The 23,463-nt window shown below is 36.0% G+C and overlaps 1 protein-coding gene across 19 annotated transcripts in view; it reads right to left on the reverse strand.

Annotated features, from left to right (window-relative positions):
- Nucleotides 1–2,586: 2,586 nt before the first annotated feature.
- Nucleotides 2,587–23,463, reverse strand: part of pex5la (peroxisomal biogenesis factor 5-like a) — a 139,268-nt gene continuing 118,391 nt past the window's right edge. For 12 of the 19 annotated variants that reach the window (XM_073954193.1, XM_073954191.1, XM_073954192.1 and 9 more), the window contains 5 exons: nucleotides 18,091–18,297; nucleotides 14,659–14,824; nucleotides 10,078–10,235; nucleotides 7,381–7,578; nucleotides 2,587–7,282 (listed from right to left, as the gene is read on the reverse strand). In XM_073954193.1, the coding sequence (XP_073810294.1) occupies nucleotides 7,264–7,282; nucleotides 7,381–7,578; nucleotides 10,078–10,235; nucleotides 14,659–14,824; nucleotides 18,091–18,297 (748 nt within the window). In that variant the 3' untranslated portion in view covers nucleotides 2,587–7,263. Of the gene's footprint in view, nucleotides 7,283–7,380; nucleotides 7,579–10,077; nucleotides 10,236–14,658; nucleotides 14,825–15,969; nucleotides 17,764–17,916; nucleotides 18,298–21,227; nucleotides 22,410–23,463 lie in introns of those variants that run through there. The other 7 variants (XR_012407991.1, XR_012407988.1, XR_012407990.1 and 4 more) reach the window with 4 other exon arrangements.

Raw genomic sequence — 23,463 nt, forward strand, 5'->3', positions numbered from 1 at the left:
GTCATCAAGGTGGATGCTGCACACTGGTGGTGGATGAGGAGATTCTTTTGAGTATAAATTTAAGGAATTGTTTCAGTAATTGGTGGATATTGGTGGGGATACATCCCCTCCATCCGTGCCTATTCTAAACCCATGTATTAGAAAATTAGAAAATGCATATTACTAATCAGGAATTGGCAGTATTTATGATACATGTATTTCAGATAAGTTCTGCAAATACAAAATAGTCATTTGTATTTGATAGGATGTAGGAAAATGGCTTCACATTTTGTATCAAAATACTTCAGTGTCTTGTCTTTTACTGTAAAATACTTTGCAGTCTACAGTATATGATGACATAAAAACAAGGTCTCTGGTCTTCCTCAAATATTTGCTTAAGCTTGAGATCAGAACAGAATTTTTTATTATTTTAAAAAAGGTAGTCAATGCTTGGAGTATGGGTAGAAATTATGCTTAATTTCAGTAAAAGTAACAGATGGTTGTCTCTGATATCTGCTGGTGCGCTGTATAGTTCATGAAGACGAAAGCTGTCAGCCTAAAGATGTCCAAATGTCACAATATATGAAACACAAATATTTTATAATACTCCAGTCTGGACAGACCAAAAACTCCAACACAATCTCATGGCAATTTGTAACTTTTTGATTTAGTGGCTAATTCGTATGAATTCGTACGATCTGATTCGTACAAATTAGTACGATTTGCTTATCCCCCAATGACAGGTTGGTTTAAGGGTGGGGTTTGGTGCCACGCCCCCTTTTTAAAATTGTACAATTTCGTACGACCAATTTCGTACTGAACTGGCAAAACGTAAAATACTTACACTTTCTCGTGAGATGAGACTGAAAACTCCAGTAATATATATATATATATATATATATATATATATATATATATATATATATATATATATATATATATATATATATATATATATATATAATGAGTTTATTTGCTAATATTTTCATTTTTTTTCTAATTTTGACACTTCGTTTTTTTATTTTGTAGGGTTTTTGGTAATTTTTAGAAATCATGTTTTTTTCATTGAGAATAGAAGAGATTAATTGCAAAAATATGGATTTATGAAAAAAAATTTGTGAACAAAAAATTACAGTGAACTCTTTTTGTAGGCCTTTTTAAAATCTAATATTGTTAATAGGTTGAAAAAACCCTTTTTACATTTCCAGGTATCTCAGTAGCGGAAGTCATCATGATTGAGAAAACTTAGAGTGCAGTGAATGTAAGAGTACAACAAAATTTTTTTTTACAATCCTATCTGCTGAAATAAAAAAAGAAAAACTCAAGAATGTCGTTATAAAGACTTTCAGAAAAAGGAAATAAATTGTGTGAGATTGACGATGGCAACCAGAGAAGAGAATAACGTCAAATTTATTCTCAGCCCCATAGACGCTGCATTAGAAACAGCTCACACAAGAGGTAATCCGTTTTTTTGTCATTTTATGTAAAGATGATATTATACACATATAAATGCATATAAATGTTCATACGCTTAAAAAATATCTAAATATTAAATACATTCAAGCATTTAAGATTATGCTGACTGTTAAACGCGTCATAACAAGTTATGTTAAAAGGGTTCATAATAATTGAATAGAGATGATGCCAATTTTACTGGCCACACATTGGGCATAAAATAGTTTAAACCATAGGATGTCATCTTCAAGACAGAATGTTTTGTATGAAATTTTTGCTAAATTTACACTAAACTCAAATAGAAACACAAGCTACCTTTGTGGTACAACTCCAACTCACTAACCATTATTCCACAACTTCCCCTTTAAGTAAAAAAAGTGTCAGAGCAAAGTTGTTTACTTCACTGAGTCAGTTTAATGATGAAGGGATTGATCAAATAGGTACTATTTTTAAAATACAAAAGCACAGTATTTTATTTCGATACATTTATGGCTGCTGTGTTTTGTAGTTTATTTTGATACACTTAAAATTGGTGTAATTTTATTTTAAAATACATTTGAATGTATTTTTTGCCCGTCCCTGTTACTAATCAAAAAATTTTAATATATATATACAATAAGAAATTATTTTATGATAAGAAATGTTTGACACACTGTAAATAAATTTTTAAAATTTAAATTTTTAAGTTAAACGAAATGTTTTAGTCATCTCAACTTACATCAAACTGACTCAAATATTAGGTTAAACTTTTCAAAACCTGATTCTAATAAATTGGAGCAACATATAAACGTCGGCTTCCCCCACAGTCCAAAGACGTGTTATAGGTGAATTGAATAAGCTACATTGGCCGTAGTGTATGTGTCTGAATGCAAGAGTGTATGGGTGTTTCCCAGTGCTGGGTGGCGGCTGGAAGGGGATCCACTGCGTAAAACATACGCTGCACAAGTTGGCTGTTTATTCCGCTGTGGTGACTCCTGATTAATAAAGGGATTAAGCAGAAAATAAAATAAATGAATGAACATAAACATTTGTGCCATGACTTCTTGACATATAATTGGTTACAGTGCATCTTCAAGGAATATGATCTTTACTTACTATTTTAATGATTTTTGGCATAAAAGTAAGATTGAAGACATCAAACCAGACATGCAAAAGTCTTATAACAATCTTTTATTTTAAAAGATAACTTTTGTATATGCATCTACCCTTTAAATACAGTGCCAGAGTTATTAAAGCCTTTGGCAAACATTCAGAATGTTTCAGAAGAAGAAATTCAGAAACGCAGCTCTGAATGCTGATGTATTTTCCAGTCTCTAATTCTAAAGACTTTAGTAAATCTGGCTGTTGCAATATTGATATATGACTACAAAGAACGTCTTGTTAAGATTTGTACCCACTGCATTGCAAAAACCGCTTTTAATTTCGGAATATTTTACGGTAATGCCGTATATTCTTCAGATCAATATATATATATTTTGAAATGCAAAATATTGTGGTTACAGTGCTATATAAGTCATAGAAATGAAGGGTATAGATTAAAATAGGCATGTCAAGTTCATGCATATAAATACCTCTACAGCATTCAAAAAAATAAGTATATTCGGCATGCGGTCATACATCAGGAGTTTTTCTGGAGCATAAATTCATCTAGACAATCACACCTGAGATTGTACAAAGTTCTAGAAAAGGGAGGTTTGGCCTCAGGCATGAGAGAATCTACAGTGTCTACTGTAACATTCAGCTACAAAGCACAAGCCTGTTCTAACTGTATTGATAGCATATACAGGACTTTTCAAAGAGTTTCAGATACAGAAGAAGTAAGAAATACATAATAAATAAATGGAACAACAATTCATAAATTAATAACACTTGAAAATGGATGCTTGAACTGCTTTGCATGCTCTTTTCATAAATATTGGAGATCAACTCTTGCAGTTAGTGAGGGAATAATGACGCTACAAATGAAAGCTGGGCTGAATCACAAAGACTTTCGAAGTAAGATACTTAATACGTAAAGTTAAACAGACTTGATCTGAAAGTGCAGATTTTCTACCCTCTACCCACAAGTTTACACCAAAAAGTCACAATGCAGGTAAGCTTTTCTGGTGCTTCAGACTTTTCTTCTACTTCCAGCTGCATGAAGGGGAAAAATAGGTTTTGCATAGCATTTTAAAATCATTAGCCTATGTACTGACTTTTTGTGAGGCGCACAAGCAACATTAAGCACTTGCATGTTCACGCTAATGAGCAAAATGAAAAGTCATGCAAGCTAGAGATCAACTATAGTAACGCTGCCTTCACTTGCTATGGGACATTTCAGGAACACTTTATTTTAAAGTTGCCCTTGTTACGTGTTCTATGCACTTACTATGTTAATTACAATTCATAATTACATAATTCATAAATGCATAATTGCATGCAACTAACCATAGAACTAACTCTCATCCTGATTCTAACCACAGTAAGTACATGTAATCAATATTACTCTGTAGTAGTTACACTGAAACAAGGACATCTTAAAGTAACACTCCACCTTTTTATTTTCAAATAAGAGTTAAACGGTTGAGTTTTACTTTTTTTGAATCCTTTCAGCCGAATCTCCAGGTTTGGCAGGAGCACGTTTAGCATAGCTTAGCATAAATCATTGAATCGGATTAGACCATTAGCATCTCGCTTCAAACAAACTCTTTTTTTTAAAAATAATTTATAAAACGTGACTCTTCTGTAATTACATCGTGTACTAAGACTGATGGAAAATGATTAATACATGGCTAACAATACTTTCATTTCAGCATAATAATCAAGGAACTTTGATGTCATACTATGGCTGCAGTAGGCGCAATGATATTAAGGCAATTATACCATGCTCCCTGGATTTGAAATAATTAAAAAAATGAATTTTTAATCAAAGAATTGTTATTTTCTAATCTGATTTAGATAAACTCTAAACTGATTGAGTGATTTACGGCACAGAAAGCTTTCTTTTTTTTTTAAACCTGTTTTTAATCATTTCTATCTATGATCTGCTGCAAAAAAACATATGCTGAAATAGTTGGCAGTTTATTTTGTTGTGGTGATCCCTAAAAAATATAGGACTAAGGCAAAGGAAAACGAATGAATGAATGAATAATTTTTATCCTTTGTTATTTTTATATCTTATAGATGTTGTATTTTATATCATTTAATCTTGTTTATTTAAAGCACTTTGAATTACCATCATGTATGAAATGTCCTTTGACAGGGTCTTAAAAAGTATTAAAAGTTCATAAATCAATTATGAGAAAATGAAGGCCCTTAAAAGGTATAAAAATTGTTAATCGCGTTTTTAAGAGGTCTTAAATTTTGTTCAAGCGTTGTACAAAGTGTTTGACTCCAAAAAAGCATAAATATATTGATTTTCCTCCTAATATTAAAAACAATGTGCTCGATCCATGCGATTGGATCGGGCCGGGCCACGTGCAGCCAAGCTCCTCTTTTCGGGTGATGTCACGTAATTTTGCGACAAATGTGGGGAGGTGATGTGAAGCCAGTTAAAAAGATGGCAAAATGAGAAAATGTAAGTTTGTGTTTGCGTAAGTGGTTGGAGAAAGACGAGTTTAAACAGTGGCTGAAGCCTGTTGCTTAAAACAACCGTGTGATTTATTCTTTCAAGCTTTGTTTCTTCCAAGCTTATCTTTCTCTGTTGCATGGTTGTGCTCCTTTGATTTATTTAACTACAACTGTTTATTAACAACTGTTTATTAAGTTAAGGTGTGATACTGATTGGAACTTGAAGTGACGATGAGGTCTTAAAATATTCTGAGAATGTCTTTAAAAGGTCTTAAAAAGGTTTTGAAATTACCTTTAGGATCCTGCACAGACCCTGTATAAATAAACTTGCGTTGCTTATATGCTAAGCTAAAAGTGCTCCTGCCAGATCTGAACATAGGCCAAATAGATGGTTTAACTCGGTTAAATTTGTAAAATGAGCCTATTTTTCACCCTTAAAAGTGGAGCGTTTCTTTAAAATAAAGTGTAAATGAAATTGAAATTGAAGTCATGTTGTCATATAAAATTAGGAATCATGGAAGATGCCTTATGGCAAGATGATATAACGTTAAATTCTTTCAATTATATCATTCTTTTTTATAAAAATATGACTTAATGCATAGGTACTGCTTATTCATTAGATAGTGTTAGGTTATGAACTATTCTGCTCTGGATATAATCTAATACTGACTAATATTCAAAGATATTTTGTAATAAGTATTCATTTGATATTTCTACTTAATAATTAAATGTTACATTTAATTCAAATACTTTTTATACTAGATAATATTAGTCATTTGTAAGGTGTGTAGTATAATATAGTATGTAGTAGACACTAATATTTTAAGTATTAGTATGTAACACATAAAAACTAGTACCTAAAGATAAGCACTAGCTAGTGAATTAATATTGGTACTTAATTAAATAAACAGTAGCTAAAAAAATAAGAATTATTACCATGAAAACACACCTTTTTTAAGGGTTAAATGTTATAACAGCTTGCCATATATGCCAGGTCAATATGATTCATGTGTTTATATGGAATCACAAAAGGTTCCCCAAGAAAAAAATATTAGAAACCACATTTAATGTTTCTCATTTTAACATGTGAAGTTCATGTGGTTTATCTTACTCCTAATTTATACAGTTTGCACAGAATGTCAAGATTGCGTAAGTAGGAATAAAGTCTGAAATTTGTGGCGAAAGCAAGCTTCCATATGAATGCAGCTTTAGAGGCTTTTCATGTACAATTCTGTCATATTTATACTAAATTTGATAGCACATGAAGGCAGCATAAATGAGCAACAATGGCAGCATCAGGGTATAAAACTCTTAGGCCCAGTTTCACAAACAGGGCTTGGATTAAGCCAGGACTAGGCCTTGGTTAAATTAGGCTATTTAAGCCAAATTTAATAAAATGGCCTTAGAAAAATATATAAATGGTGTGCACTTGGAGAAAAAAACTGACACTGATGTATTTTAAGACATCTCACTGCAAGTTATTTTGAGTTGAGACAGGTCAAACATGCAACTGAATCTTGACTAGCCTTAAACCTTGTTTGTGAAACCCGGGGTCATAATCACACATATTTGGCTTAGATTTTGGGCAGCATTTTTTTTCAAAAATACAAAAGACACTTGTTTTCCTGTCAAATCTAGATTGATATTGCGGGGCAGTATATGTGAATTCCCTGCTTTGAATTCTGAAAAATAATCAGTAGGCCTACTACACTTCAAAGATGTGGTATGTTTTACAAACAAACAAAAAAAAAAAAGACCTTGATGAAACGCAGACTTCGGTTTCAGTTTTATCAAGAGGTCAAAGTATGGCAAGGAATGGCTTTTATCTGGTATCATCTCAGTAACTTATTTTACATGCACAATAAGTAAGGCTTTTTAAAATCTGGTCTGCAAGCTCCAGGAAATAAAGGGGGAGATGCAGCAGAGATCAGGCGAGGAGTGTCCAGGGTTCAACCAAGTGCCACCAAAATCCAAAAATAAACAAATTAATAAAACAACCTCGCCATCTCAAATAAAGAGTGCAATTCAACCAATGCATGAAGTCTACGTAATACAGTACGTCTAATCAAGTCACTGATCTGGAGTTTTGTTCTTGCGCATTTATAGTCCGCGTTCGTCTCATCAGTCGTAGAATTACAAGTCAAAACAGATTTTCTTCTGTAGCAGGACTAGCTGATATTTTCTCTAAGGCATACTTGTACAATCTTCACCCGGCGTTGTGCTCTTAATCTTAAACTGATGTGCAAATCTATTAAAATAGTACCATCCAGCACTCAGTTCTCAGGAATGTAAAGGTGCTCTGCGGAAAAAAGAAAAGAAACAAAGTTGCTTTTTGACAAAGTTGGTCTCATAAAGGACTTTGGATGTTGGCCATGTTTAAAGGGTTTCCTCTCTCACATGTCCAGGTTGAAAGCTTTCATTAGTAAATCCAGGTCTCCGATGTTAGCAGCTTGAAAGAGCTCCGGCTGGTCCAGCATGGAGAGAGCGATCCGCAGCGCTGCCCAGATGTTTCCAGACATCACCTGGTGGGAAAGCTGACGACTCCTGCTCTTCCTCTGCAGACCAAGGGCCGTCAGGAAATTACTGGCTGCCTCCCTGCAAGTTCAACATGAAAAATAAAAAGTTTTTTCTGAAAGTACAGAAACGTCCAGCATATATTTCCACTTCTTGACTAATTTAAAGGTATGCCTATAGGCATAGCTGAATAATGCGATTTCAGTCCATAGAAATGGCATACCGTGAGAATCTATTGTTTACACTCTCATTTTAATCAAGTCAATGTAAAATCAAGGTGAAAAACAGACCAATCAGAACAAAACTGTTCTCTTACTGTACATTGCAGAATCCATACTACTGTATGGATGCTCCAGGCTGTGTTTGATTGGTCAAAACAATTCATTGGCCGCAGCAATGTGACAATAAAGCAACCCGGGCTTATTTCTGGGAGAATGCCTAATATGTGCCAGGAGCTGTGTTTTTTTGCAGATCTTGTTTTCGCAAATCCACCAGAGGCCGCTGTATATGCTTTTTTTAGATCTCAAAGTTCTCTTGTGAGTGTCATTCATGCCTGCTCTTCTCGCATAAATTCACCGGAGGCCGGTGTTGACTGACTGTTGATTGACTGATTTACTGACTAATCAACCGACTGATACCCTCCACCCTTTCCCTTCCTCAAACCCAACCAATGGTGTTTTCAAAAGCACAGATTGGCCCGCCCTCCCACTTCCCTCAACCTAACCGACACTTTTTTAAAAGCAATCCAGAAAAAGAAAAGCCCTCGCCTGATTTTTACCCTGTTTTACCACATTCTGACTCTGTTATTTACTTGTTTATTTTATTTTTTGGCTTCTGTTTTTCTCATCTGCTTTCTGGAATGTCATCAAGGCCAACTCCTCTCTGCATCTCAAGTTTACCAACACACAAGTATAGCTAACTGGACAAACTGGTAACAGAGGGAAAGCTGTCCATACGGGGGTAAGCAGTCAGCTGGTAAGTGCGAAAATGAATGTAGCATTCGGTTTAAAGTCAAATGCAGCCATACGTACCTCTGGCTACATGATTTACGATCTCAAGAAATGTATATACTGTAGGGCTACGTTTTTAGAATGAGCCTGTATTGCAATAAAGCCAGGCTATTTATAATAAAAGAATTTTAAAAAATTAATAATGCTAAAAATTAGGAGTGTTTCTTTGGTGCACAGCGATGTGGATGCGGACAATTCGATATCGGTTCAGTAATAGATCCTAACCAGGTATTATGTACTGACTTAATTTATCTCATATGCGCTATGTCACAGTAGCTTACTATGGCAAGGGAGGCGAGCGCCACTGTTGCCAACTATTTTCAATGAAAAGGCGCTAAGCTCTGCCTGAAAAGTTGCTAAAAGTCACTAGATTACATCATACATTATTTGCATATTACTGACGTCATCATGTTCTACCATTTCTGTTTATTTAACAGCCTATGGTAAATAAAGGGGTATTTATATTTGCACTACGCTTTATTTGCATGTCAATTTAATAAATTTACTGCTGTTTGAATACAGTATATCAGTATAGATGTGGATTGAATTTGCAGTAATCTCTCAGACGTAATAAACTCAGACAAGTTCTGAAATTCTCACTAAAATTTCTGCAATTGTGTTTCAAGAAAAGAATAAACGGTGAAATTAAATTGCTAAAATAAAGAAGAGGCAGATCGGTTTGACTGCACAAGGAAAATACCTTCACACTGCCGGTGCTAAATCATTTGCCGTCGGTACGCAGAGGAGTGATCTGCTCTCAGGCTGCAGGTGGGAGAAACTGACTGGGCAGCCTGTCAGAGCTTTGAGGCGGGGGAGGGGCTGGCGGCCCAAAGCTCTTTGAGAAAAATAGGGAATATGCAATATGGACACATGAAATTCTATAAAAATCTCCAGTAACACGCAAAAAAAGTCACTAGATTTTTGCTAGACGCTTTTTTGAAAATTTGTCGCTAGGGGGGTCTGAAAAGTAGCCGAATCTAACATTACTGGTAACGCTGGCTAGCGCGAGTAATTAAAACACTGCAACTGCTTAAAAATGCATAAACTCTGCACAATTCACTGCGTGTGTGTTTGCTGGACAGTCTTTCACTGGCACTGAAGTTACAGCATCGGTGAACACTGATGAGTGATGAATACGCTAGAGCCAATCGTAGCCCTTACTGTTGAAGGTGTAACCAATCATAGGGGTGTAAGAACTCACTCAACAGGGCTCATAAAGAGAGCGGGATATTTACATTTGTTTATTTGCTATAAATGCTCATGTTGCTTGTACTTAAGCTTTTAAAGGTCCAGTTCATATATATGGTGTATGGTGTATGGAAAGAATCATCAATGCAACGTGATGCACCGAGATATCGGATTGAACTGAATTGATGGCATGATAATCGTGACCAAACCGAACCGTGAGACCACTGTAGGTTCACACCTCTACTAAAAATGATATTATATTTTATACTGTGGCTCTGTTGGATGCTTGATTCTGTTTGAAAGGTGTGTTATATTATTAAAGTATGTTATATATTTAACAAAAAGTTGGGAATGACACTTTTCTCATGTGTTAATCACAAACCTGTGAGCGCCCATGTTAATGCAGCTGATGCCGAGGTTGTAACGTGAGCGGATGAAGCCAGGCTGGAGCTCCAGGGCTTTGGTATAGGCCTCCACTGCTTCCTCACTGCGATCTCCATTAGCCAGCGTCGCCCCCAGCCGATTCCACAGCAGGTAGTCCTGTACACACCAACGGCACAAAAAATCCCTCCGGCTCAGTGTCACGGATCAAAATAATTATCACATTGCACATGACAGATTACGCCATTACATGTGACTATGTTTAATACCATTAAGCGATGATCTGCTTATTCTTTTAGGGATGAAAATAAGAATTTGACCTTTATGTGCGGTGACGCTGCATAAAACAGTTGTACAAAGAAGTCACAGAGCCTGCTATCAGACTTTCTCTTGCGCAATGCTATTATCTTTCATCGTATTCACGCTCTGAGCCCCCCAGCAGGCAAGCAGACATTACCAAGTCAAGCAGATGGGAAGGATTTTCGATTGAGTGTAAATGCAGTCTACACGGGGGGACAGAATTTGGCTTAGCAAGCATCAATCGTGGACAAGGTGACCCACAGGGTTCTGGAGTCAGCGCTCATGAATGGTAAAGCTCCCCTCAAGTTTCAAATGAACTGTTTCAAAGATTTCGGAGACACTTTAAAAGCCTCCAGTGACTTTTCCCTCCCTCTCTTCTTTGCCCTCTGCCTTCGGGGAGCAATTCTGTATGATTTAGTCCCAGTTTGTCAGCCGAGTACACTGACACATCTTTACACCAAAATGGAACCAGAGCCGGTTCATGACCAGGCGAACTGGAGCTTGTCACAAACTGCTTGCATGCTTCTGCAGTGAACAATGATATAACACTGCTATGTGCAGCTCACCTCTCTACAGTAGTGTAAAGTAACAAATTACAAATACTCAAATTAGTGTAATTGAATCCATTTTTTGTCAGTAATAATACTAAACTAGGTAGTTTTTAAAATCTGTACTTTTACTTGAGTACACTTTCCTTCAACCTACAGTCATTACTTTGTTTTTTTTTCTTTTACAGAAAGTGATAGGACAAGTAGATCCCTATCTGATCAATCAGTGCTTTGAAAAACCTTAAATTGAATTTACAATGCAGTCAATAATATGAAGTAATACTAAATGAATATTTGAATGAAAGCATTGGACCAGTGGATAAACCAGTAAGTGGGTCACCAGGATTGTTTTTTTACTGACTGAAGGGTTACAGGATGTACACATATTAGTGCTGTTTAGGTTCATGTCCAGTCTTTTGCAAATAAATCATTTATTGCATTGGGTTAGTTCAGGCAGGACACATCACTCAACCCTGCGTCAGCTGATGGTCAGCTGTTCATGAGTACCAATCTAGTTCCGACATCAATCATGGTGGCCTATTTAGGTCCATACATCAGGTCTTTTTTGGTTAAAAAGTTCTGCAGTATGCATAGAGGGGTATGTCCATGACAAAATATAAAGCCTAAATCCCAGTGCAAGCAGCAGTCACCATTTAACAGCTTTGTTCACCAAAAGCTGGGTTAATTAAATTTGAATATAATTTAATAACTATGATTTAAATTATAAAGTGATCTCGCTCTCTTATTTTAGCCAAAAAGCCAGATAGGCTAATTGTTGTGCAATAAAATATAGCGTTAATAACAGACAAGAGACACGCCTGGTCAGTGCTTCTACAGAAATCATTCATAGAAAGAACAGCCAGAAAGGGGAAATGCATGGATTTGTGCTGAATACTATCCATCATCGTCTAATAATAATGTACAGTACCTATAATTGTCAGTACATTTGTATGCTTTTTTACAGATTCTATTTTACTTTAAAATTAAGTGCAATTAAAGTATAAACTAAAATGCAAAGTCAAAGCATAAATCGCAGAGGTGAACAAATTTAAGAGAACAGATTTTCTAACCACCAAATATAAAACTAAGCAAAAAAAAAGAAAAAAGAAAAACAACAACAACACCAAATATAAAAGCAGACACTTATGCGCTATATAACACCTTAACTATTGACTAAATTGCTGATGAATATCCACACGACAGATGTAAACATCACAGAGTTGGAGCTCTGACAGGGACATGATGGCTTTCAATGACTAAAAAACAGCTGCAGATGAAGTTTATTGATTGCAAGTACTCACAATTCACAGTTTGTAATCATATATCTGTTTTTATGATTGATGTGTGTGATCCAAATATTTGTAGCTTGAAACAGATGGAAATATGACTGGATTGTGCTGTGTTTACATCCTCCCACACTGCTTGATCCATGCCTGGCATTTCTCCCCTTTGGTTTGAGATTTCGGGAAGGTAAAGAATTCTATCACCCCATCCAAACTTTTACAATACTAGTTCCAGATTTGCACAATCCATATCCACAATGTTTGGCTTGTTTTCCTCGCTTGAAATCTTGACAGACCTCAAGCATCTAGGTATGGTTGCTAAGCCATGATTTGTCTGTGGAGGTTTTTGGGTGGGACTTAGTAAAGGGTCAATTTTAAACTCCCTCCATCCTACCCAATTCCCCCTTGCTCATATCTGATATATGTTTAGGGTACCACCAATAACATGGTCATCAACCTCATGTCTATGGCATTTACATGAACTCCTATTTAATTGTAATTGTTTATGCAAAGTTTCTAGTTTTGTTACTGCACAGATGGGAACCATACTATACCAGAACAGAACCATACCGCCAAAACTCATTCATTCATTCATTCATTCATTTTCTTTTCTGCTTAGTCCCTTTATTAATCTGGGGTCGCCAAAGCGGAATGAACCGCCAACTTATCCAGCATATGTTTTTATGCAGCGGATGCCCTTCCAGCCGCAACCCATCACTGGGAAACATCCACACACACTCATTCACTAGGGTCAATTTTAGCACATTCAATCCACCTGTACCACCTATCTTTGGACTTGTGGGGGAAACCGGAGCACCCAGAGGACACCCACATGAACACGGGGAGAACATGCAAACTCCACACAGAAATGCCAACTGACCTAGCTGAGGCTCGAACCAGTGACCTTCTTGCTGTGAGGTGAACATGCTACCTATTTTTCTTTTTAATTATTAGAATCAAATTGGTCCGGATTTGAAAATCCCATGTTTTACTATCCAGGATTAACTAATCTATCTTACTTTTATAAGTTTTTAAAGGAACATTGGGTGGAATCACTGTGATCAAAATACCAAATTTTAGGATTTGGAACCAACAGTGTAGATGTAACCAACAGTGTAGCCTACTGGCTTAGCAATGAACAACAGGTACAGTAGGCAAAATACCAATGGCCACAAACAGGCATTGTTTGTTTTAACAGAAAGAAACAGAAAAACTGCAATCAACAAACATTGAACACTTTTACTTTGTTCTAATACAATACGGCTTTGATATTGTTTTGTTGTTGTTGTTTACCATAGCTCATTAGATGTGACATGCTTCATATGCTTCAAATATGAAGGAATTTATATAATCAGTAACCATTAAGTTTGTGATCATTCACTTAAAAAATAAAACTTTATTATTTTATTTTGTTTATTTAGTAAAAAATAATCACAACTGAATCCACCCTTCTGGTGGGATTAGGCTAATCCTGTTTTTTGTTTAATCAAATATATCCCAATCTGAGTTCAAAGTTTTGAAAGGACAGGTTTGATTCAAATCAAATATAAGACTGGGCCCAATAAATATCGGAGGCTTCTCCAGTGTAAATGATGCCATACTTGGTAGGTGGAGGGAGTAGACTTTCAGAAAGTACAGTAGGTAAACCTGATAAACCACCAAAATCTTAATAATAGGCAGGTACTTTAATAAGCTACAATTTTATAGTGAAAATTGGTTATTGCCAAAATCCTCTTAAACACCTGATGTGTGCCAGCAGCTATAATGCACCGGAACACCCACCTAACACCAGTTTACTGGTAGAGAGGAGATTGGTGGTTATCCAAAGGACAATCTGGAATATTTTTTATTTATTTCTATATGATTTTATATTATCACGGAAAATCAGGAACTTGGTTTAATGCCTGAGTAGGCAAGACAGTCCTGCTGAGTTTTGACCTAGAGTATTTTTATAAAATCACCTGACTGTAGTTTCTAGTAACCTCTAGACCTTGATGAGCTTATTCACATGTATTTGATTAGCACTGGAGTGCAACTCTGCAAAACCTGCTCATTCACGGTTTAATATCCCATCTAAAGGACAGCGCTTTACGACTGTATAGTGTCCTGATCTCTATATTAGGCTGCTGGGACTCATAGACGACAGCATGAACAGCTCCTGTTGGCCTCTTCCAGCAGAAACTCAGCTTTTCTAGCAGTTGGTTCTCTCATTCAGTTACTAACAAGACTCAACTCTACTTAACTTCAGCAGGTATATAGTGATACTGTGATCAGTAAACTTCTAAGAGTCTAACACAAGAGTGATGTTTTTCAAGAGCAATAAAAAGCAACATTATTAAATTGATTCACAGGACATTGCCTCACAGCTCTGTTTGAGAACACCAAAGGGCTGGATTTTTCCAATCCAGAAAACATCAGAAATAGCCACTGGGATCATTATGGTGGATTTACCTCCGGCCGCACTGACAGCGCTGCATTGAAAGCATCAACTGCTTTGTTGAACTCAGAGCTGAGGTTATACAGCACTCCCAACCCAGTCTGTAGGTCTGGGTCAATGGTGTCCACGTTCTGCTGGGCCGATTCCAGGTAAAGATCCTTCACCTCTGGCAGTAGGGGGCTGGAGATATAGAGACACACAAAGGAAATGCCCTTCAGGGACATCCTAACCAGCAACATCATCAAAATCTGCCATTTAATAGCCAAGAAAAAGGAAAAGAGCTCTCTAGAGAGAGATTTTAAATTGAGGTGCATGTAGGAGGTATCTGAATGTACAACCAAAAACATTTGTGTTGCTTGTTCAAACAACTTGCTCAAAACAAGCTGAATTAACACAATGCACCAGTTTTGAGGAGGACAAACTTAATTGTTTTATGTTTAGTTCACTTAAATTCATAAAAACAATTACGTTAACTTAATTTTTTCTAGGAATAATATGAATGAATTGTGTTGAACCTAGCATTGTTATTGTGTAGGGACAAATAAAAATGGTTCTAACACAAGATCAACTTGTCACTATTTACATGCAAATCACTTAAAATTATGTAGGGGAACTTGCTAAAATGGCGACGCGGTGGCGCAGTAGGTAGTGCAGTCGCCTCACAGCAAGAAGGTTGCTGGTTCGAGCCTTGGCTGGATCAGTTGGCGTTTCTGTGTGGAGTTTGCATGTTCTCCCCGTGTTCGAGTGGGTTTCCTTCGGGTGCTCCGGTTTCCCCCACAGTCCAAAGACATGCACTATAGGTGAATTGGGTAAGCTAAAATTGTCCGTAATGTGTGAGTGTGAATGAGTGTGTATGGATGTTTCCCAGAGATGGGTTGCAGCTGGAAGGATGTCCGCTGCGTAAAACATATGCTGGATAAGTTGGTGGTTCATTCTGCTGTGGCGACCCCGGATTAATAAAAGGACTAAGCCGAAAAGAAAATGAATGAATGAATGAATGAATGAAGTTGGTAAAATGTATTTGTGTATAAATAAATCAGCAGGACATTATTGCAGAAAGTTCAATTTACCAATCTTAAATGCTATAAAGACTTATGAAATCTCTCCATTCCATCTCACACTTTGCAGCGACCTATGACCTTCTCTTGCAGGAGAATAAAATCACCTTTAAATATGTTTTTATTCAGTGATTTGGCCATGACAACATAAAAAAGTTTAATGTACAAAAATAAATGTAAATATTAATTTATTGTACACCTCCAGACATCTAGAGATAACATGTTAAAGATGCAGTAGGTGATTTTCTTCAGATTTTTTTTTTTATTGTGCTGGTTGAAAGTCTCTTTACAGTCAATAGTAATGATTAAAGTAAATTATCTAAATGTATTTTTTTTTTGTATTTTTATGTAATTCTGGGTGAGGCATAAAACCACACAATGTCACATTAGTCACATCACATTAGTTGCTACACAATGGAAAACGTGCTAGATATAATACAGTTTTTGTCTAAAATTGTAGCATTATAAAGTATTATAAAGTTTTCATAATGGCCAATGACATGATCTAGTCATCTTTAAAGTGTGCGCTCGTTATTTCAGGAGGCAAGGTTTTGGATGGCAGGGTGAGGACTGTGTTTTCACAGCTATTTTGCAAATGGTAAGCATTTTGGCAGGTCAGTTACTGCACCTTTAAATTACATAGAGTGGAATTGGGAGAAATGATTAATAAAATGTTTAAAAACAATTCTCATTTAGACAAAAATCTGATATTTAGACAAACCATTTTGGGCTTGTTAAACATTACTGGATCATGTACAGAGTTATGTAATAACTTTGAAGTCCAGGAATAGGCATCACGAGGGCGCAGTGGGTATTACAATCGCCTCACAGCAAGAAGGTTGCTGGTTTGAGTCTTGGCTGGGTCAGTTGGCATTTTAGTGTGGAGTTTGCATGTTCTCATGTTAGCATGGGTTTCCTCCGGGTGCCTCGGTTTCCCCCACAAGTTCAAAGACATGCGGTACAGGTGAATTGAATAAGTTAAATTGTCCGTAGTGTACTTGTGTGAATGGTAGTGTGTGGGTGTTTCCCAGTGTTGGGTTGCGGCTAGAAGAGCATCCGCTGTATAAAACATATGCAGGATAAGTTGGTTCCTTCCACTGTGACTTCCCCTGATTAATAAAGGGAATAAGCCGAAAAGAGAATGAATGAATGAAGTCAAGGTGAACTGGAAGATGCTGAGACTTTTATTTCAGTATGTTGATGTACGTTTAACTGAAACAAAATATTGTGTTGGGACGGGGCTTTTTGTTTGCACATCACTTCTTCATAGCAAACTAAGAGTAGGCCTATAAGAGTGGCGTGGTTAAGAATATTGTGCCTGATGGACTAGAAGTCCACTTTACCACCTACTTTTCGTAAATGGCATACCGAAATGGTTGCTGCTCTTAAGCTTGAAAAAATTAACTTTGCAAGGGCAGATGCTTCTAAAGAGTTCTGGAGCCTCTTCCTTGCTTATCTTTTTAAAAGTTGAAAGTAGGGCGCTTATGATTCATGGACAGTTTTACTCTTTCTTTTCAATGTTTTGAGTTTAATTAAGTTAAACCTAATGGTGTAAATTATTTACTTTATATGGTACATGTTTGAATGTACTGGTGCCCGTTTTTTATTGATTCACTTATGTAAATAATTTGTTTACATTTTTTTTATTAGTATTTTTTTTTCATAATTTGTATAAAACATAATGTAGATTGTAAAAATGTTTTTTTGCTTAGTTTTGTACTTATAAAAAACTGTTATAGATAAAATTTTTTTTGAAAAAAATAATATTGTGCCTGAAGCCTTCAAATCAACATCATTTAAGATCCAAGCATGAAAGCAAATGATTAGACTGCTAATCTAAATGATTAGATAACTAAAACAATTTTTTTCCCAATGCTTTAACTTGCACTGATTAATTGTTCACCTAAATAATAACGAGTACCAGATTAAACAGTCAATTTTGATTTTTACAAAGGCTTTTAAAATGTAGTTGCTGTATAATTCATAGGTCTCAAACTCAAACGAGGTTTTGACTGAAATTGTACCATAGGTCTCAAACTCAATTCCTGGAGGGCCGCAGCTCTGCACAATTTTGCTCCAACCCTATCACTGATCCAAATATTTGAGGTTTTCAAAAGAGTCATGAACACCCTGATTAGTTGGATCAGCTGTGTCTGATTAAGGTTGGAGTAAAACTGTGCAGAGCTGCGGCCCTCCAGGATTTGAGTTTGAGACCTATGGTACAATTTAAGTCAAAACCTCAAGTCAGACTCAAAATAACTCCTGGTTAAAAATAATTACAAGAATAAATGTAAAGTTAGTTGCGAGGTTTAGTTTACACACAATCCAAATAAAGTTTGTAGCCGCTGAATATTCTTCACAATGAACTGCATTGATTTGAAAGCCTACCAGCTGACTGGGCAGGGATAGGAGGGTCTCCGTGATCCAGGTGAGCCCTGCAGGTGCGTGCGGCTCTTCAGAAGATGCTTATATTTGGGGTTGTGTCTTATCCAGCCCAGCAGCGCCTCACACGCTTCCTGCCTCATGCCCGTGTTGGTCAGGCTCACTGCCAGAGCCATAAGGGCCTGGAGGTTGTTGGGGTGGAGCTCCAGACACCTGCACACACATACAACAGGGAAGCATCTAAAGAACCGCTGCTTTTGATGGACACTAATTAGCTGTCTGCCATCATAATGAGAGGCAGATGCTTCCTGATTAGTGCTGCTTTTAATTCATGGGTGAATGCTTGTGTCATGCCGTGGAGTTATATTCCATAAAACTCAGATAAATCACTTGCTTAGTTTAGGATGGAAGCCGCATTTGGTGTTTTACAAGCGTGACAGGGTGACATCTGGAGATTTTTTAGTACAGCACACTGGCTAGACGGATCCATCAAAGATTGAATATGGAGACGTAACGACACCAAAATAAAAGCTTTTACTAGGTTGTTTTTATGAGAGTCAGTAAAAACATTTTCTCTTGTTGTCCATTACAATAAAAGCAGTGCACATTAGATTCACATGAGAATCCATCTGAAATTTTCATTATAATCTAATTTGATTTTACATAATCAGATAAAAAAAGTGGACATTATTTACTTACTCTGATATTGTTCTAATCCTGTATGACTTACTTTCTTTTTCAGTTCACATTTAAATATACATGTAATAATTCTTTTAAAGCTAGTGAACAGTGACCTGTATTAACCTTTTTAAAAAGACACAAAAGTATGTAAGAATAGTCCCTCTCTCTCCTTACTCTCTTATTTCTCTGAGCACTAAGAGTCTCTTTGTATAATTAGCTCTTGTTTTGTGTATTGCCTCTTCATGTTGAATTGCTTAATGCCTCATTTGTAAGTCGATTTGTATAAGAGCAACTGCTAATTGACTAAATGTAATTGTACCCCCAAAATTCTTTGTGTCTTTTTTTATCTCAGTACTGGAACTTTGCCACATGACAGTTTTAAACTTTTATAGTTAATAGCAAAAATTAGCAGCTGCAATGAATACGAGTATTTACTAAAGTAAATAAGATAATTTGATTAAATTTTGTATTGTATTTGAATTCTCACAAATGTGCTTCTTCTGTCCACAGTATAATCCCCTGAACAATGACTAATGACTTTTTTGTTTTGTTACATATTGTCTTTTGTCTTGTTTTCATAAAACTTTATTCCTCAAACACCTATATAATATATTATGTATTATAATTATGTGCAAACATTTTGTACAATAAGTGTGACCATGGCACTTTTGAAAATTCCCCTTTTGAGGTATGAAACAAAAGAAAGTAATACAGCCATCACTAAAAAAATTATTAGTTACTTTATTTAAAACAGTGAGTAGATTGCCTTAAAAGCAACAAATTGACTTTACTTAAAGGCACAATATATAATATTGTTTCATTAATATATATATTAATATACATTATATATCTTGCTAACTTCAATGCATACATAATTTCAATTCTTAAGAAGAATGTTCAAATGCAGAGAAATAACCAATTTTATCTAGAGACCTTTGTTGCTATGATAATGACGTCATATACCCTAGATTTCTTGTTTGGTTTTACAGCAAACATGAAAAAACACCATGGATGCTTTAATATGTTGTGCAGTTTACTAGACTGTATAGAGCAACATTATAACAGAACCTTAATAAAACAGCACTGCTGCTTCATTCCCACGACTTCATTGATCATGACTGGAAGATCCAGAAAAAATCAACTGTGGCATATAAATGTTCAGCTGCTTTTTTGGCCCTTTTGCTTTCCTCTCTTTATGTAGCTCTCTTGTTTCGCTTTGACCACTTTCTGCTTTCACATCAGATGCATAAAGCGTGAATAAATCTCGCTATTCACTTGCAAATAGATGCTGGAACATTTTGAGTGTACTTGCTTCATTCGCACATCAAATTTGCTTCATTTTGCACATCAAATTCACTTTACAATAGACCAGGATTCATCTGTCTGGTCACTCTAGCTTTGTTGCTAAATGGATTTTATTGAGAGAACAGCTGTGTTTATGTGTTTTAGGAAGGCTGAAAAACAATGTATATTCGTTCGGCGCCGTGTCTAAGTGCACTAGATCTTTTTAGCAGTGCACCCAGCTTTGTGAGTTCACCAACTCCTCCAGAATATGTATCTGGATGAAGGAGGCTTTCAGCAGTTCTTCAAACTGAGCCAAGCCCAGTTTGATTAACTGTTGCCTGGTGTTGGCAAGAAGATTTCCCCTTGGGACACCAACAACTGGCACTACGTCATAATTACTCTAATACAAGAACAAGTTCATGATTGGTTAACGAGGCACGAATGTCTGCTGAAACGATCAACTCGCTTCAGTAGTGCTTTATTCATGCGAATCGTGTCATTCGTGCTGCCTCATTTGAGTGAAATGTTACGCAGGATGTCTATTCATATCTTTGCATTGACTTAACATGTAAATCACTCGCGCTTCATGCTTCATCCACGTCTGGTGTAAATGCAGCATTACTCTGCTTCAAATAACCATGATCATATGTTTTGAATGCTGAATCATTAACAGGATTTCTGCAGGAGTGCGATAGAATGTAACAAGACGACATCTTCCATAATTTCACACTCAGTCACGGCATAATATGCCTTTGTTTGTTGTAAATACACATCTTCTAGTGGCAAAAATGACACATTGTGCCTTTAAAAAAGTTAGTAAACCTGTTTAGAACTGTAAAATTGGAACTGTTAAGTTAACAATTTATATATTAATGCACAGTTAATCAACTTAATAATTTAAAGCCAATGGATGTACTTACCTTTTTAAAGAAAAGTCAACTAATTGCTTTTTACAGTTATTTTACATATCCAGTTTAATTTTGAATATACTCCCTCTCCCATTCAAACCATCCAATTCAAATAGGATGCCGACTGTGTCACATTTCACATGTACCATTTACTTTAGGGAGTACTGATACTTTGTAATTGCTAAGTTCTAATTGGCAGTTTCAAATTCTTGGTTGTCAAAAAGGTGGAGATGCAAACAGCATCATACAAAGAAATGTGAGCGACTGAATCTGTTTGTGAATCTTCTTCCAATTTTATTGGAAATAAAGTACAGTACAACTTAGCAGCTCAAGACAAACATCAACATTTTCTGAAGCTTTTATTTCATGCTTTCCTTTTCATATTAAAATCTGAAAGAAAAATGCTAAAATTAACTTGAAGACCGATCAATAGACTAAAGAAAAACATGATTATAATTTGCAACATACTAGTTCAAATTTTGTATACGGTTTAGGACACACAGGATGTGGATTGCGACGTAGCAACAACAGATGACACACCACTTTTAAATTAAGTTAGATAATACCAGAGAAGTGATGCGGATGCACGGTACCAAAACACAGCTTTGAGTGTCACTGGTGATTAACACACATAGATTGGAGTTTTCACCCCGGTCGCTCAGAGGAACACTGTATGAGATTATGGCTGGTCTGTTCTATCCAAAATGACTGTAATCTCCCAAAGGCCTCTGTGCTTATGAAATGCAGTTTTAATTGGATCACCGGGTTATTACAGTAGTGCTTTATCTGGAGCAGGAGAGGGCATGGCAGAGAGCTTTGTCTCATTTGGTGTCGCTGATAACCACATGGAGGTGTTCGATTCAAGGCCTGTCTGACATTCCTCTCTGTGTTAAACACTCACAAAAACATGTGGAAATGTTGCTTTCATTACTCAGCATACCATGTCTGTTCAGAAGGGATTCATTTTTAATTAACCTTAATCTTGACTTGACATTGATGATGATGAGTATTTTAGGTTCATTATCGTTAGGTTACATCTGATTTAGTGCATAACCTTAAGGGTTATAAAAACACATAAAATATATCAGTATTGTTTATAATGTTAAACCTTCAATTTTGACCAGTGACAGAATTTTTCTGTAATCCTCACTTTCACTTTGGTGCATTATCTCTTTTTGAAATATTATAGAATCGCCACTGAAGATGCACAAATAAACAATTTAGAAGCTTTGCTTATGGATTGCTTCACAGAATGCTACTCGGTCTACTCCATTTGATTTTTCAGTTGTTGTTGTACCAACATGCTCATAATAAATGCTTATACATGATCATTATAAAATAAATAAAAATCTTGGAAATAAAATATTTGTGTTATATACTTTATATTCAACTATTCTCATACTCTAAGAACAATATAAATATTTAAACAACAGTTCTATCTGTTTCTTGAATCTGATTGGCTGATAGCCGCAAGATATTATGCAAATAACAGCACTCGTCCAGCCTCTTCACCCTTCACCCTTGAGGATTACTGGACAACATAATGTACTTTCGAGGCTTTTTTAGGCGAGAAAGTAGTTGTTTAGATTGCAACTATGCACTTTATTTATATGAATAGTGCCTATTTTAAAATATCTAGATTCATTACATCGTCCGCCATCAGCCTGGTTAAGCAGACCAAAGAAAGTGATGGTTAACGCTCCGCCACAAGATGGTCTGCATAAAAAGTCCTTATAGAGAATAAAATCTGCATTTTCTTAACATTTTTAATGTTTTACAGCTCAATAAATCATTATAAATCAGGAAAGTGACATTTTAAGTTGATCTCTCTCTTTTGTATTTTGTAGTGCTGTATTTATACAACAGAATCTGGTAGTGTTGGCTCTGCTTTGGCTTTTTCGGGGTTAATTATTGTGATATCCTGATTGCAACAGGAAAATACTGGGAAATCTCTGTAGACTGATGGCTTTTCACATGCGTGCTTACATCTCAAAGGTAACACAAACACAGAAATAGTCGTCTTTAGGGGGGCATTTTATACACAATGCATATTACACATTAAGCGACCGTTACAATATCACAATAATTAACCTAGAAAAAAACAGAGCAATCACTAACTTACCAGACTGCTGTTTTGTTTGCGATAATGAGGAACAAGGTTGAATCCAGATTCTTATTCGAAGCTTCTTATTGACTATCCAGTCTACCTTAAACCATGACGCGTCCGTTTTTCTGCTTGTTATTCGCGCTCAGAAAAACACTCTATGCAAGGGCTTATTATGCAGTCCTGGCGCCATCTTGTGGATAGACAACGTCAACCGTCTTTGGCCGCCGACGAGCTGTCTCTCAGAAATTGTAAATATTTTACAATAGGCAATATTCTTACATATAAACTGCATAGTTGCAATCTAAACAACTACATTCTCGTCTAAAAAAGCCTCAAAAGTACATTTTGTTGTCTAACAACAGTAATATTTGTCAAACTGCAGCGTCTCTGCTTGTTGCT

This window comes from Danio rerio, chromosome 6 (assembly GCF_049306965.1).
Source record: "Danio rerio strain Tuebingen ecotype United States chromosome 6, GRCz12tu, whole genome shotgun sequence".
Classification (NCBI taxonomy): domain Eukaryota; kingdom Metazoa; phylum Chordata; class Actinopteri; order Cypriniformes; family Danionidae; genus Danio; species Danio rerio.